At 31.4% G+C, this 17,842-nt stretch overlaps 2 protein-coding genes across 2 annotated transcripts in view; both read left to right on the top strand.

Annotated features, from left to right (window-relative positions):
- The first annotated feature begins 316 nt into the window (after positions 1 to 316).
- Positions 317 to 847, top strand: LOC115874285. The gene has a single exon (XM_030889392.1). The coding sequence runs from the start codon at positions 317 to 319 to the stop codon at positions 845 to 847; it is 531 nt and encodes a 176-aa protein (XP_030745252.1).
- A 790-nt stretch (positions 848 to 1,637) lies between these two features.
- Positions 1,638 to 17,842, top strand: part of LOC115874283 (ATP-dependent helicase brm-like) — a 41,781-nt gene continuing 25,576 nt past the window's right edge. Inside the window, exon 1 of the mRNA XM_030889389.1 lies at positions 1,638 to 1,828. The gene's annotated coding sequence lies outside the window, so the exon portion shown is untranslated. The remainder of the gene's footprint in view (positions 1,829 to 17,842) is intronic.

Below are 17,842 nucleotides of genomic sequence, written 5' to 3'. Positions count from 1 at the left end.
AATAAAACACTAATTCACCCCAATACACCAAAACACTTTTACTTTTGTACTGGACCCGCGTTTCGCTAACCATACTAGCATCATCAGCAGATTATTAAAACTAAACTAATATCTACAATTTGAGCGCTTATATACGTATTGCTCAGTGGGCACCGAGTGGACGTGACAGAATCTAGCCAACCGAGTCAGAACCAACCGAGCGTTACAATTATATTGAAACTAGAGCAAACTATAGACCGGACACTGAGCATATTAAAGGACACTGCAGTTGATGGGAAAGATTTGCGTATAATTAAGAACCTGTACTGGTGAGGGAATGACGGAGTTACAGATGAACCTCAAATCCAACGCGGCGTTCGACAAGGATGTGTCCTGTCTCCGCTGTTGTTCAACCTATATTCCGACAGTCTTTAAAGAGACTTTATATGAAAAAGAATTCGGGGTCAAAATCAACGGTGAACTGATTAACACCATTCGCTATGCTGATGATGCTATTTTGTGCGATGATCTCCTGGGTCTCCAAAATCTCATAGATTCAGTTAATGCGATGGGACTGAATATAAACTTTTCTAAGATAAAGTTCATGGTCTTCGGCCGCCAGCCATACCTCAACGCGTCACTACAGATAAATGGACAAAACGTTGAGACAGTATCCAATTTTAAATACCTTGGATGCTACATCACCGAGCAACTTGACCCGTTTAAAGAAATTAGATGCAGGATTGAATCGGCTCTTACAATATTCCAGAAGATGAGATCACTATTTTGTAACTATAGTCTGAACTTCAATCTGAGACAAAGAATGATTAAATGTCACATCTGGTCTGTGCTGTTACAAAGGAACTGAAATCTGGACACTCAAAGCTACCACAATCAACCGTCTGGAAGTATTTGAAATGTGGTTATATAGACGAATGCGAAGAATACCATGGGTGGCTATGCAGAGAAATGAAACAGTCTTAGACAGGGCAAATGCTGTTCGTGAACTTTTGATAACAGTTAAATGCCGAGAGCTGTCATCCCTCGGCTATGTTCTTAGAGGAATGCGTTACCGTATCCTACAACTAATAATGAACAGTAAGAAAACAAATCTCCTGGTTGAAGAACATCCGTGAATGGACAGGCATTCATAGCGCCCAACAATTGTTTAAAGTGGCTGAAAACAGGGATCAGCTCGCCATCTTGATTGTCAACGTCAGGGGGACCTGCCATGGCACAGTAAGAAGAAGAAGATTTGTAATTATTCAAGAATTTTAGAATATTTATGTAATCAATCGTTTATTTCTAATTAAAACTAAAGGAATTGAACTATATGCACATCGAACCGTACACTGGGTGTTTAATATTACCAATAATTAGAATCTTAAGGTCATTATTTTATTAGTCCCATGATCTTTCGCAGGCAGGCTCACACAAAGAAAGCCAAGCCAATATTAAATCACGCGTGTACCCTTTACGCGTCGTTCGCTCTAATCCCATTAATACACTTTTTCATCGCTTCGAACTCTTTAATAACACGTATGTAATAGCATTCGAACCGACTGAAAAAGTAAGAGTAGGCGTACCGAGTGGGGTTCACTTCAACGGTCTAGCAACTCTCTAAACCTCGATTGACTTTAACACTTCAGTCACAATTTCGCACTCGATTGACAATGGTACTACTATTTCGTCGATGAAATACGTAGAGATTCGTCGTCGAGTATTTTCTTTTTCGGTTAGCGCGCCAACGGTTTCGGTTTTCTGGTGTGGCATTTCTAGTGCGTTTCGCGCGTTTTTGTTTCCGTGGTTGGCCGGCCTGGGATTCGTCGCATCGTTCGGCGCCTTTTTGGTGAGTTTCGAAATTTATCTTTGAATATTTTCTTTAAATGACTTATGATATAATATTCATATTCAATTGAATAGGTAAACAATAAACTTTAATTATAAACATTTACATAATAAAATAAAACTAGACATATATTCATGAATTTGATTTATTGTATAATATATAATATAAATGTATTAAACTAAAAATACTGAAAATGTGTTACACCTTTTGATTATCTTCGCGCGCCGTTTTTGTTTTCTAGTGTGACATTACTGAATTTAAATTGGCGTGTATTTGTTTACGCAGTTGGTAACCCAGGAATGCGACGTATCGTTAGGCACTTTTGGTTGGTTTCATTAGGGCGCCCACGGTGGGGGGGAGGCATGGCCCCCCCTAGTCAGCATAAATAATAAATAAAAAAAGACCTCAAACGAAAACCCACAAAAAAAACCGTTGGAAAAGCTTTAATAGAAATTATTTTAGCGATTTCTTCTTTCTATAGAAATTATTATAGCTATTATTTTAAAAAAATTTTTTTTAGCTTTATTTTCATAATTTTTCTAACAAGCTGTAATAGTTATGTCAACTTTAATTCGTAAACCCAGTTTGTTATAAACTTTAGTATTTGCCATATAATACAGGGTTAATTAACGGGTTGTTTTTTTACCCTGCCATTCACCTGCAGGTCATTTCGCTCTTATAAATTAATCAAAGCTTGTATTGACATGAATCATGAATCAAAAAACAAGTCGTCATGGTTCTGATCGTAAAATTACATTTTAGAAAAATTTACAAACGAAATTATTGTACAGGGTGTTTTAAAGTTAGGGTAAAGAACAACCCCTCAATTAATCCTGTATAATATGCCAAATACGAAAGTTTATTCTTATAAACTTAGTTTACAATTTAAAGTTGATATAATTATACAGGGTTGTTCACCACATACGACACGGTGTATTCTAGCTAAACGATTATATTTTTACAAATTTTAAGTTTTGGGTTCGTTGAAGGACTATTAGAGGTACAATTTAAAATTATTTTTACAAGATACAGAGTGTCCCAAATAAGTAAAAAATATTATAGTTGTATTTTTTTAAATGGAACACCCTGCATATTATTCTATTTTTGGATTCTATGATTGAAATAAAGGTAAATTTGATTAAGGTTTATCACACTTAAACCTTACCGTTTCTGAAATATTTTCAATTTTATGAAATTGCAGTTAAAATTTTAAGGCTTAATTTCTCCAAGGGTATCAAAGTTTATAATACTAAATATTTACTGAAGATTATTTATTGATCAGATATTGTGTTGCAATAATAAACATTTTACTACCTTATACAGAGTGTCCAAAAATTTATATTAAATAATTACTAGCTTTAAACGGCTATAACTTGTTTAATTTAAATGGAACACCCTATATATTTTACGTGAATCAGATGCACAATGTAATTGTCTATCATTGTGTTATACCATTTTTACCCATCCCTTCAAGTTTTCGTAGAAAATGTGTTTCCTAATAATTTAGACCTCATTTATCAATATACCTATGGAATATTGACATTTCAGATTTTTTTATAGCACCATATATGTACAAAATATACAGGTGGTAAATATTGCAACCCATTGGCATATAAAAAAAACTATTTAAATCTTTGTAATAGAGTATACCAATTAAATATCCCACCATTATTTTCGACCAAAAACACCAAAAATTTTAGTTAATTACATACTTTTAAATTGTTTTAATTAATAAGCTGTTCTAAATAAATATGCATTTGGCTCAGAAATCAATATAATAATAAGTTATGAAAATGAACGTCTCTGTTTTTAAAAATAAGCATTCGTCAAAAAATGAAATACAATATATAAAGTGTTACTTTTTACCACACTGTCTAATACACACACAAAATTCAGTTTTTTTGTATTTGGAGCAATTATTATTAATCAACGTAAACAGTCAATTAATGTAGTTTGAATACTGGGATCATATTAATTGGTCCTCTTTAACAAAAAATATTTAAACAGTTTTTTTATTTTTTAATTAAATAAGCGAACTATAGCGACAATATTAGTATCTGTATCCTTTGAAAATTTGTTACATCTTTAAAAATAAGCTAAAATATCAATTCCATGGGTATAGTAATAATTGAAGTCTTAATTATAAGAAAATGCATTTTATACGAAAACTTGAAGAGATGGGCAAAAAATGGTATATTACAATTTCATAGACAATTACATTCTGCATCTGATTTACGTAAAATATATGGGGTGTTCCATTTAAATTAGACAAGTTATTGCCGTTTAAAGCTAGTAATTATTTAATATAAATTTTTGGACACTCTGTATAAGGTAGTAAAATGTTTATTATAGCAACACAATATCTGATCAATAAATAATCTTCAGTAAATATTTAGTAATAAAAACTTTGATACCCTTGGAGAAATTAAGCCTTAAAATTTTTACTGCAATTTCATAAAATTGAAAATATTTAAAAAACGGTAAGGTTTAAGTGTGATAAACCTTAATCAAATTTACCTTTATTTCAATCGTAGAATCCAAAAATTGAATAATATACAGGGTGTTCTATTTAAAAAAATACAACTATAATATTTTTTACTTATTTGGGACACTCTGTATCTTGTAAAAATAATTTTAAATTGTAGCTCTAATAGTCCTTCAACCAACCCAAAACTTAAAATTTGTAAAAATCTAATCGTTTAGCTACAATACTCCGTGTCGTATGTGGTGAACAACCCTGTATACAGGTTACTAAAAAATTCATGAGAATGGAGCTTAAAATAACAATGGTAGAGGAGAGCTGTACCTCTACGCCATCGCGCAGCGTAATAAAAAAATAAACATTTATATAACTTTAAATATTAATTTCAGAATAGCTTCATAAAGACTGGATTAAAAAAGTGATTCAGAAGTGATTTCAAAAGAGACTAAAACATATAAATGTATCTGAATAAAACTAAAAGATCGCGCACACTATACCTACACGGACCGGCACGGACCAGACCAGTAAAATCTACCGATAAAGGTGACCGTGTTATTTAATAGAGTAGAGCACACTAGACCAGTACCAGCACGTACCGCCACAAGCCACGACCGTCAAAACAGGTCGTGTCGGTCAGGGACAAATATGACCGGCAATATTTATGCCTGGTCGTGCTGGTCCGACCTAATGTGCGCACCGGCGAACCAGCACACCTCCACAAACATGCAAATATTGAAGGGTTTGTCAGTATTTCGAGTACGCTAGCTGGCTCAAGTTGCATGATGTAGGTTAGATTTCGTTTATTTTTGTTCGAACCTTTAAATCGTTTTAAATATGAATGAAAAAAAGCTTATTTTACTGGTACAAAAGTATTCAGAGCTGTGCGATACGAGCCAAGCATTTTATATATAGAGACCAAGAAAGAAAAGATGCAATATGGGAGTCGATAGCAAAAAAAAATAATCAAATTTGATTTGTGACATTCGAAAATATTGGAAAAACTTTTCTTCGAATCTTTTTAATTCAGGAAACAAATGATGAAATTCGCCATATTGCTTTCTCTTTTGATTTATAGGGTGAACCCAAAATCTTCTTTTTTTCTTAGCTTCCTTTTCTTCCTCCTCTTCTTCACACAACATGGCTAAAATAATAATTTCTTCCACTGAACTACTCATTTTCAATACTTCTATGTTGCACGCTCTAGTAGTTGAGCCTTGACAACTGTACTTTTTTCGAAACTCTCGCTTATGTTGCTGGTCTGTGGCGGTAAAGTGTGCGACGTCATGCAGGATGCAGGTTTGTGCTGTGCTGGTCCGTACTGGTCCGTGTAGGTATAGTGTGCGCGATCTTTAAACATATCTTCATACATACACATGAATGCAGGATATTAAAAATCTTAAGTGGAGCACGATGGGGTACTAAAATGGCCGATTTAATTTCCGGTGCCAGTGCCATTCTAGTTTTATTCAAAACCTATATAAATATAATGTAGAGTAGACTCAATAATTTCTTAATTTTGTTATATATCGTCAATAAATGTTATATTAGTTATTAAAATGATAATAAAAAAATATTTTTATCAAAAAGATTATATTATTAAAATAGATTATAATAACCTTGCAGTCAAATATTGTTCTTTTAACCTCTTTTAATGCGAAGTGTACAAGATAGCCGACGGATAAACCGCTGCTCGAATCGTGTACACCAAATGGAATTTTTTCTCAAAAAATTCCAAATAATTCCAAAAAATACCAAAAATTCCAAGAATTACCCCTCGAAGATAGCTTAATAGCCGTTGCAAAAAACTCATCGCAACCTTATTAAAATATTTTGAACGGGAAAGAAATAGTAATAGCCCTTTATGTCCCTTAAGCGCTGTTAAGGTGGTGAGTTTTTTTAATGATAATAATAAATGTTTATACAGGGTGACCCAGAAATTAGTGCAAGTATTTTAAGGGGTGGTAGATCTCGATAAAAGAAACATATTTTCTCTTTACCGTTTTTCAAATAAGTCCAAAATAACGGAGTTATTTTATTTTGAAAATTTCCAAAACAAAAATTTTTTGCTAAAATTTTGAGAACCACTGGATCTTTTCTGGATTTTCTTTCTTGAAAATTTAATCTAATATCTATGTTGCCATATTACCAAGAAATTATGTTTTTTAACTAAAAACTAAAAAAAATTCCAAAAAATTTTTCAAAAAATTTCGAATTTTCAATTTTTTTTTCGCGAAAAAAACGTCATAGGCTTGTTTCTGGGGTTGAACTATACTACCAGTTAATATACTTGCATTTATTTCTGGGACACCTTGTATATTTATAATTAATTTATTTTTGTTTCTTAAAATATTTTGATTAAAAGAAAATACGTCAAGTGGGCAACGCTTTTTTTAAGCTTAATCACGTGACAAAAAGTTTATTTGGTATGATCCTTTGGTATGATCTATAGTAACTTAGCAATAAAAGGTTATTCCCTTATTTATTTTGATTTTTGACCGAATTTCTACCGCACGCTGGGTTGTCAACTATTTCACAGTCTTTTACTGGAATTACTAATAATGTCGCTGCTCATTTAAGTTATGACACAATATCGTTCTAGATTTACTATCTCTGAACAAAACAAATCGTAGAATAAATAAAAAAAAATAGAATAAGCTCAGAAAAGCTTAAGAAATTCCCAAAATTTCAAGTCCAGTTCAAAAATATCAATTGAAACGTCAAACAAAGCTGTCAAAAATGATGTGTAAAGTCTTTTAGTTTTCACTAGTATGGTATTACTGCATTTAAATTCGCGCTTTTTTGTTTCCGTAATTGACAGTCCTGGAATTCGCATCATTCGGCACTCTTTGGTCAGTTTCGAAATTCATTTCTGAAATATAAAGTGAGTGAATATAAAAAATATGTTTCGAATGACACATGTTACTGTTGTTTAGGATGTGTGTGATTTCGTCATTTAAAAAAAACTTTCGCTTTTCTATTGAGGTATTTTTACCAGCCAGATTCAATGTTAAATTCTCAACGATATTTGCGAATGTGTAATGTAAACAACGTTACGTTGTAGGATATACTTAATGTGTAGATATTATGAATGGCACAATAACTACGGAATTTTTGATAGATATGCCAAATTTTGGTTAAAATCATATACTGATTTTTTTCAAATCTTAAGCAAAAATATTTACAAGAAAAAAAAATGCAATATGACAAGTTGTAATATTATCCTAAGTTGTATTATATATTTATATCTAGATTAACAATATATCATGCACTATCAAAATTTGAAAAACGACATACAGGGTCCGGCAATAGTGCGTCGGGCCTCTGTATATAGCTACTAGAATTAAAATCTTGGGAATTTTGTTTAAGGGTAAACGTAAAGTATGTACTAGGGTACTATGATTTTTTTAAATGGAACACCTTGTATATTATTGCATTTTTGGCTTCCTTTCGGATCACTTGACATAAGATATGAGTAAATATACTTCTATAGTTCCAGAGATAGTAAATAAATAAAACATATATATTTTTCAGTCTTTCTTAAAAAAATATTAAAAATACAAGAACTGTCCTGAAATCAAAACTTTATTAGGCATTTACTTTGGATGGTCTGTATTTACTTTGCTATAAACATGGTAATCGTAAATCATACAGGATGTTACGCCGTTACGCCAAACAAAATTCGCCAAACTTTCTAAAATATAAAATTATTTTTCTTCGTTTTTTTTTTAATGGAAAAACAACCGAGTAACCGAGTATATTATTTTTTTAATAGATGAGGAATTAAAAAAATAACATTTTTTGTATTTAGAGTATTTCAAAATTTTAACGGTTTTGCAGATATCAGCTGTTTTATGTTTCATATGGCATTTTCCACAGTAAATCTTTATCAAAGCCACCCAATGATTTTTCTCTCGTATTTTACCGTTGAAAGAGCCATATGAAATTATGCTGCATGTATCTGCGAAACCATTAAAAATTTTGAAATACATTAAATATAAAAAATGTTCATTTTTTAACTCTCCATCTAATAAAAGTATAATATACAGGGTGTCTCGATTAAAAAAAAACAAAGAAAAATTATTTTATATTTTAGAAAGTTTGCCGTAGAAGTTTGAACACCCTGTATGATTTAAGATTGCGATATTTATAGCAAAGTAAATATAGACCATTTAAAGTAAATATCTAATATATTCTTGTTTTTAAAAATTATATATAATAACTAGTTGAAGCATGACGCATCCGCCACGACATGACATCAGGAAAAAAATACTTTTTGTTTTTTTTTAATTACATGAAAAACAAATAATCCGGCGACGACAGTTTTTAGAAGAGCCAATTAGCTATCTTTTAGTAAAAAAAAAACAACTTTCTAGAGCAAGTTGTTACTTCAGTAGAGACGAAACAGATCAACATTAGCATTTTATATACATATGCGTGTACCAGCGACTTTGTTCGCGTCGAATTAATCATTTGTAATGGTGATGATAACGCAAAGCAAGAATTTCCATTAACATACAAACTGGATAAAATTTTCTCACATTTATGTCAGCATGAGAAAAAAACAATATGGCGATATTATTATATAACTTGGTAATATTTGGGTAGTTTCATCTCGTTGGAATTTGACTTTCGAAAAATCCGTTTGCCAAAAATAAGCTTTTTACGTCAAGCAGTTTAAGCAGAATCGTGGTTAAGAAACTACCCAACTTTTTTGAACACCCTGTATGATTTTTTAAAAAATTCCAAAATATGTAAAAAACCAAATAAATTATGCTTGTCCAAGCGTTTTCCCGAAAGACTAACCGTTTTTTAAATAACAAATATTGTAATATTATTTGAGGGGCGTTTTTACCCTCTTGGAATTTGAGATTCGAGAAACCCCTCCTTATCGAACCTCTACACCCCACAGTCAATCCGTTTGCCAAAAATCAACTTTAAACGTCAAGCAGTTTAAGCCGAATCGTGATTACTCAATGGTCATATTTTATGAAACACCCTGTATAAATTTTTAAAAAATCTTAAAATATGTAAAACAACAAAGTAAAATATACGTGTTTAAGAGTTTTTCCGAAAAACTCACCGGTTTTTAAATAAAAAATATTTTAATATTTGAGGGATAGTTTCACCCCCTTAGAATTCGAGTTTCGAAAAATCCCTTCTTAACCTCTACACCCTAAAGTCAGTCTGTTTTCCAAAAATCAGCTTTTTACGTCAAGCGCTTTAAGCAGGATCGTGATTACCAGCTTTTTCGAAACACCCTGTATACATTTTTAAAAAATCTTGAAATATGTAAAAAACAAAATAAAATATACGTGTTTAAGCATTTTTTCGGCAACTTGACCGTTTTTTAAATAAAAAATATTGTAATATTTGAGGGGTGGTTTCACCCTCTTGGAACTGGAATTTCGAAAAATCCCTTCTTATCGAACCTCTACACCCTAGAATCAACCTGTATGCCAAAATTGAGCTTCTTACGTTGAGTGGTTTGAGCAGGACCGTGATTAATCAGTATGTCAGTCACTTAAATATATTAGTATAGATGTCGATACCGTATGATCGAAAAAAAAGGGCGTCCAGTTGGCTGGAAAATGATGATCGATGACGTTTCCCATATAAATTTACATATAAAATGACAGCGATCTTCATTTCATAGCCATTGCTGACGCTTTTTTTTTTCGATCATACTGTATATGTTAGAGCTCTTAAAATACCTATGATAAGGCTATGATACAAATCAGACATCTTTCTATTTAATATTTTTAAGTATCTTTTTTACGTTTTAAATATTTAATTAAATAATAATTTAGTTTAAAAAAGTTTATAAAATATAAAGTATAGCTGTCAGATATAATAGGATATCTGCGGTGATATATTCACTGAAGACAGAAGGCATGCTTAAGGGATAGATAACAAAATATTGGTTGAAAAAAAGCCAAATAAGCTCGATAAACTATCAATTACATTGATATTAGTGCGTTTTCTGAGTACAGTGAGTGAAAAATAATTTTCACCTTTTCTGCAACTATGTTTGTGAAACATTTTGTCAAGGTTAGAAATAAAATACTTTTACTTCTCCAAGATTTCTTATTCTATTTTGTTAAGAACAATTTAATCACAATCTATTTTTGCTGCGCTAAAAATTAGCCTTCTCAAAATAGGTTTATTACAAAAATAAAACTATATTAAGATTTCTTTTTGTTTTAATATATATAAAGAATATAATGAACTTGTAAAATATAAGGATATATTAAAGCGGCGTTTTTATGGGTCATTTATATTTACATGAACCATAAAAATTTCGTATAGTATTTAATTATTTTTGAAGGTCCTCGGTTTGTAATTAAGAAAAAAAAGAAAAAGTAAATATCAAATTTATTAAGTAAACTTAAATGAATATAATTTGATTGTGTGTCGAAAAGGTACCTAAGTATGCTTAGTTTGCAGAGAATATGTTTAATATAGGTATTTCTATTACATTTTAAAATTGGTAAACTACAAAATTCAAGGTAATTTTACTTCATAGGTAAATGAACATTTTAATTTTTCAAGTTCTTGTTTCAACAATTCTCAAGTTCTTGTTTTACTTTTTTTTGTTTGAAAAATATTCCAAAAGTTGTAATTAATTCAATTATCCGTTTATTTAAGGAATATATAATTTAGTGCTTCAAATTTTAATTTTTTATTTCGACCGATGTCACAAATTACCTATAACAGATGCGAAAGAAAGCGACTGCATCGGAAACCGTTCGGCAAACCCGACACGCTATTGAGTGGTGTAAATACACCAGTCGTTTAGTCCGGAAACCCATGCTGTGTCGTATTCGCTTGTTGGAGTGACATAGTGCGTGGTTATATGTTTCTTTTTAAAAACGCGTGTAGGATTTTTGTTGAACTTTTGAACTGTTATTTCTAAGTTTTGGTAATTTGTATATCTTATTTAAAATGGGATACAAATGTGTTTATTTATAAGGAAAAATAAGATATTTATAGTATAAAAAATTAATTTATTTAACAAAATTTAATTAACAATGTGACAAAATAGTTACCTTGCTATTGGTTCTATTGGACTTTTTTCGACTATATAAATCTTTATTTGTAAACTTTAATACATCAAATATTTTCAATCTAATAAATCATTGAGGAAATTGCTCACATGGGTGGTCAAATTCTATAGTTTTCATTATATCAAACAGCCTCTGAGAAATGTTTTTAACTCAAAATGCCTTTAATTATGTTTGACTACATCATTAAAAAGGGTCTTCAAATACATCAATGTGATATTTGTCTAAAATTTGCAAAAGAATCCGAATCTCTGGATAACTCGAAATTATTTAACCATTTATTATTCGCCTTTGATCATGAAAGTGGAAAAATTTGTTCATTTTATTTACAGGCTGGAAAAATTATTTATATTAAATTTTGATGAATTTTGCACTGAAGAAAACATTCAGAGGCTGTTTGATATAATGAAAACTATAGAATTTGACCAACCATGTGAGAAATTTCCTCTTATTTACATCATTATATTATTTATTAGATTGAAAATATTTTATGCATTAAGTTTACAAACAAAGATTTATATAGTCGAAAAAGTTTTTTTTCCTAAACTCTTACGAACTGATATAATATGACGAGTAATCTATTAAATTACTGTGAGATTATATGCCTCGATAACATATTGGTGCAGATTATTTTCACCCAAACAAATAATAATCCAAACTATATATTGATGCGGATTGTCTATGAACTCTTTCTGAAGGTCACAGAAACCTGAACGCGGAATTCGGTGTTCTTTCGCATCTGTTATAGTTAATTTGTGCCGATGTGTACTACCAGTCATGACCTATGCCTGCAAAATCTGGATTCTTAAAACGGACATTATAAGGAAACCGCAGGTCGCACAATGCTCAATGGAACGAAATATGCTGGGAATAACCAAGAAAGAGCGTCAAAGAATAGAGTGGATACGACACAAGACCCAGGCAATAGATGTCATCCACAGAACCAAATCTTTCAAGTGGTAATGAGCAGGACACCTGGCAAGAAGGACAGACAACAGATGAACCACAAAAATTTGAGCATGATACCCACGAGGAATTAGGAGACCTCGAGGAATACCAAACCCGAGATGGAACCATGTTATTAGGAATTTAGCAGGAATAACTTGGGCCCGCATATCCAAAAATAGACAACAATGGGCCCAACCAAAGGCCCAACTACAAAGAGAGTATCTAAATATGTGAGGGAGGCTACACCATAATTGAAAATGGTTGAATAAGCTGAGAACGATGATGATGATGATGATTATACCTTATCAAAAATACTTCAAATAATTCATTTTTTTAAATACCTAAATAATGGTACATTGAAAAAAAATATCAATTAGTTTATACATCTGGTATTTAGGTTTTTCTTTACTAAGTTTAAGTTATTGGTACAAAATTAATATAATTTACTGTAGGAGGTACTTCAAGTTAAGTACTGCATTATAAAGACACTGTACCAGCAGTGTACCATAATTAATTACAAACTTTACCAAACATACTAATATTAGTCATCAAAGAATTAATGAATTATTAATTAATCATGGTTATTACTATTTACATATAAAGGAAAGAGGCCACATTTTCCAAAGAAGTATTGTTTGTTTCTATTAATTAATATTTTTTCAACCCCCTGTAGGTGTTTCTATGCAATTAATTTGTATCTAAATGAGATTCTAATTTTTTTTAATGAAATACTTTTGTACATAAAGTTTATTCTTCTAGTTTTAATGGTTGACATGAACTTCTTGAGCGCGACATTATAATAAAAATAGGATAATACTCTTAATTTTAAGTAAGAAGTTGGGTAGGCACGTACCCTGTACCCTTTAGCACCAGCTGCGTCTGAACAAAAGTAAGACTGTTTCTAAAATATTTCTGAAAAAAAAACAGATTAAACAGTATTTATTTATTTATATAATAGTTATTTGGGAAAAATTAAGACATTAAAAAGTATCGGTCTGCTATAGGAGTCACTATACTTTCACTTTTGATCTTAAAACAGTGTGATATATTTAAATTTTAAGCGAAAGAATTTATGTTTTCGAACCACATTCTTTATACTATTTTAAACTAATAAGTTATGGAATGTATCAAATTTTAAATCGGTCTCATGTGCGTTTTCATATACCTACGTAACTATTTTCAAAATCAAAAAGCAGTTTAAGTTATTTTAAACAGATGTAAAATTACTAACATGGAAAAAATTATTAACAAGGAAATCTTAGCACTCGAATTTATAATGTGGAGCAATAAAGTATATTTTTTTTTTTACATGAAATAATGAATAATGTGTGTGCTCTATGAGTCTCACCTGTTGTATGGGGAAGGATTTTGAATGAATGATAAGCTAGAGCTTATACTGTTAAACTAGAGTTTAACTTGATATTGGAACATAGAAATATTATTGATTAGAGTTAGTCAGGTTCAGTACTGGGAGAATTGTCAGCTCAGGACTATGAAACACCCTCAAAAGGAAAGTTCCACTCCTCCAACTCCTAGTGGATAACATACCAAGAATGTATAACTTTGAGAAACACCTCACTGTAGTATTGAGCAATAAAAAGGATTGGAAGAGAGAAACGTTTGCTCAGCAGGTAAAAGACCATACTATAACGTGGTATACTGATACTTCCAAAACCAAAGCAGGGCCAAGAAGAGAAATATTTGAGCCAAAAACTAAATACTCCGAAATATGGGCACCCTACCCCAGCATCCTTTAAGCAGAAATATACACTATCGAATATGCGTACAACTTATCTCAGATAGCAACTATCGGAAACAAGAAATAATTAAAAGCATTAAAAGCGATCAACTCAGTAATAATCAAATTGAAGTTGGTCAAAGAATGTCTAGAGGAGCTAAACAAATTAGGCAAAATAATAATAAATAAGTCCTCCTACTCTGATAAAAGGCAATAAAAATCATACGATATAGCTAGAAAAGGAACGAACACTCCACTAACTTGACCAGAACCGTTCTGATTCCCAAGTGGAAACCAACTTAAAGGGAAACTCGTAGGACTTAGAAGACTCCATCTGTAACCTGGAATGGGTATCCTACAACGCTTTAAGATACTCGATGAATATTCCGAAAACGTACAACCGAGAAAAATCTTCCTTGAGCACCTCAGTAGATTGAAACTAAGAAATAACAGCGAATGTAGATTCTGTGAAAAAAATGGGGACAAACAAAACACCAGAACACCTCATTACTGAGTGCGCCGAGATGACAACCATTCGACTTATATCAAAGATGGAGAACTAACCTCTGTAAAACCATCTCGCTTTTGTCAAAGCCCTGAGACTGTATGATGAATTATAACTCATTATAACTCAAGAAAGTGGGACACACAATAGATCGATAGGGTCGCGGTGACAATAAGAGACGATATGGAAGAGCATTTGTCTATAATTAGGGTTTCACTACTTGACTTGACTTGACTTGAAATCAAGTCAGGTTCAAGTCAAGTAGTTACAATTTCAAGTACTTGAAAAATGAAACAATTGCTCACAACTACTTGATTTTTGTCAAGCTACTTGATTACTCGTCCTGTAGTCACTTGTTCCAAAGTTGTGTTGATTCAACTATATAGGCAAAATTAAACCATTTTTGTATGCAAATAGTTTCGAGATTTCATATTAGTATCACTTAATTTACAAATGTCACTTTGAATTTGCTGATGCGTCGTTTTTTAAAAAGCAAGGAAACCATATCACAAGGTGGATTATGATTCGGTCAAGTGCTTTATCTACATGTAGTTATGGTATGATAGGGATTTTGGACACACTTCACACTTGTAACTTCTACGCCGTTAAAGGGCCAAGTATTTTATTTTTATTAGTGTCAAGACTAACCATTGATGTTTTAAAACATCGATATTTTTCAACCGTTGTTTTATCAGCATCCATAATATTAAGTGATATTATCATCGATATTAGATAACCGATATCCAATCACTATTATAGGGTGCGCAGTGCAAAAAGATGCAATTAAGTAATATCAAGTAGCTTAAAACTGCTTGGTATCAAGTCAAGTAGTAACGATTGAAAATCAAGTAAAGTCAAGTAGTTTCTAAAAACATCAAGTTACTTGACTTGATGAATCTCTAATGATAGTCAATGAAATCCCTCATGAATACCTGAAACTGAGGTAAGATATAACCCACAAAATTCTAAAAGTTACTGGTTTGTGGAAGTATGCTTTGGAATTAAATAAGACAATAGAAAATTTCATTAATGACTTATATTTAATTAACAATTATAAACAATCAATATAATTGGCTGTGACAGTCTCGATTATATGAGATTAGATATGCAACTGGAATACTTAAGTGTTTCTGCTTCGGTTGGTTGGGAGAAAGGCCTCACCCTCTTCGCTGCACTCGTCCGCTGGTGGGTAGCGTGATTGTCCGACTAACGTTGGAGAGCTTGTGAGACTCCACCAGTCTCAGTGCGTGAGCTACTTATGGGGAGGATCAATTCTCGTATCTTCCTAGAAGATAACAAACAGCGGTATTCTACTCAACACAATTGATAAGTACCCAGTTTTGTGGTGGTGTTCTAAATTACCAATTGAACTGTCTGTTGGTTGCCAATGAAGGTACAATAAAAATAACTTATGATTAAACAACATATTAGTGATTCAAATACACAATAATCAATATCTAAATCCAACTACTAATTATTATAATAAAAATTATAATTAAAATTTAAAAAAGAAATAGGCAATGACAGTTTAAATTGTTATATTTGAAAAAGATTGTCCAAATTATTTAAAGAATATAAAGAATATAAATATAGAATTATAAAAAATATAGAAGAAAAATATTTTGCTCTCTCTCTAGAAATTCCAGACCACCACAATCACTTCGGTTTTGACTTGAAAAAAAATATATATTGTTACAGTAAATTATTTGATTTAATTTGTAGACACGTGTAAAAAAGAATAAAAAATATGTAAGATAAAAAAATAGAAATATATGAAAATTTAAATTAGAACAAAAGTTAATACTAAAATGCGATATTAAAAGATAAATTAAAAAAACTAGATAGAAAGATAAAGGTAAATAGAAAGATAGGATAAGATACGAAAAACGATAAATGCGGCAATTCGACAGATAAAAACTAAAAGAAAGATATGTCACACCAGGAACAAAGATAATGCATCCATAAAATAAGATAAAGATAAGGTAAGGTAAATTTGGCAGATGCGAGGTAAAGATACGTTCCCTAGAGTGACCCAAAAACAACAAAAAACAAAATCTATCTGTCGAATGGCCTGCCAATGGACACCACCACTACAGGGTCCAGATAAACAAGAGTTGCCTTCTGGCAAGCAAGGATTCGTTAAAGGTGACATAAGTCGTATAATATAAATACTATAAAAATCCTTACTTACAGAGTCCCTCCTGGTTCGTCTCTGAGAGTACTCCTGCAGTGATTGATTCTATTCATGGCCCTGAGATTGCTAAATCGAACACCTCTGCAGGTTCCTGTTCGACAGCTTGCGTCTCAGTACATAAATAAGAAAGATAAAAATAATTAGTACTAAATAAAAGTTAAAGGTATTAGAAAAATTTGTACAAAACTACCATACACGTGCTACTAAGATAAGAAGATAAAGAAATGATGATAAAAAAATTGAACTGTGAGATAAAAAGATAAAATAGAAAAAGGAATTTAAAGTTACAAGCTAATTAAATAATTAAATCAAATAATTAAATCATATTAGATAGTAAGAAATGTTTAAAAAAATAAAACTAATAAATCATTTCCAAGTCGTACCTCGTGCCGGTGTCTGGAAAAAAAACTAGGTGTTTAAGCAAAGAAGATCGAGATGAGAGAGAGTGATTTTCGGCAAAACAAGTCCCTTAACAACCATCGCTAGTGATGTGTACCACTATCGAGGTTCCGCAAAAAATCGATAATATATAAAAAAACGGATAAACGATATAAAAGGAAAAATGTAACGAAAATATTTTCGTTACAAAGATTAGATCCTCAAACATTTAGACACCTCACCTAAAATATACCAACGATAATTCCAGACAATCCTAGATCAATACAACAGAAAAATGATCATATATCCAAAAAAACAAACTGATACTGGATGTGTAAATATTATCAACGGGTCGACTTTCCGATGGACTTTGGTACATGAAACATCAGCTTTCTTCGCAGAATATGTTGCCATCTGGAAAGCCTTATCCTATGTCATATTAATATGCAATATTGTTTTACTGCTAATAAATTTGACAGAAAATGTACAACAAACAATATTCTTGGTGCGGCACGCTTCAAGCCAATTAATTCAAACAGAAATTATTATTTATGTAAATTACTAGCAGATTAAACAATTGTTATTAGAGATAAGATTAGTTAAGCACTAATTGGCATTAACTGGAATTACATTTTGGCATTTCTATCCATTATGATGTATTTATAATGGGGTATCTCAATATCGTAAGAAATATTTTGTGCCAGCAAA

Source organism: Sitophilus oryzae, unplaced genomic scaffold, assembly GCF_002938485.1.
Source record: "Sitophilus oryzae breed Bouriz unplaced genomic scaffold, Soryzae_2.0 scaffold_125_pilon_pilon, whole genome shotgun sequence".
NCBI lineage: Eukaryota > Metazoa > Arthropoda > Insecta > Coleoptera > Curculionidae > Sitophilus > Sitophilus oryzae.
This window is presented reverse-complemented; position numbering and strand designations above follow the sequence as displayed.

Excerpts from the sequence above, each read along its gene's own strand:
- LOC115874285 (XM_030889392.1), top strand. The coding sequence starts at position 317 with ATGACGGAGTTACAGATGAACCTCAAATCCAACGCGGCGTTCGACAAG.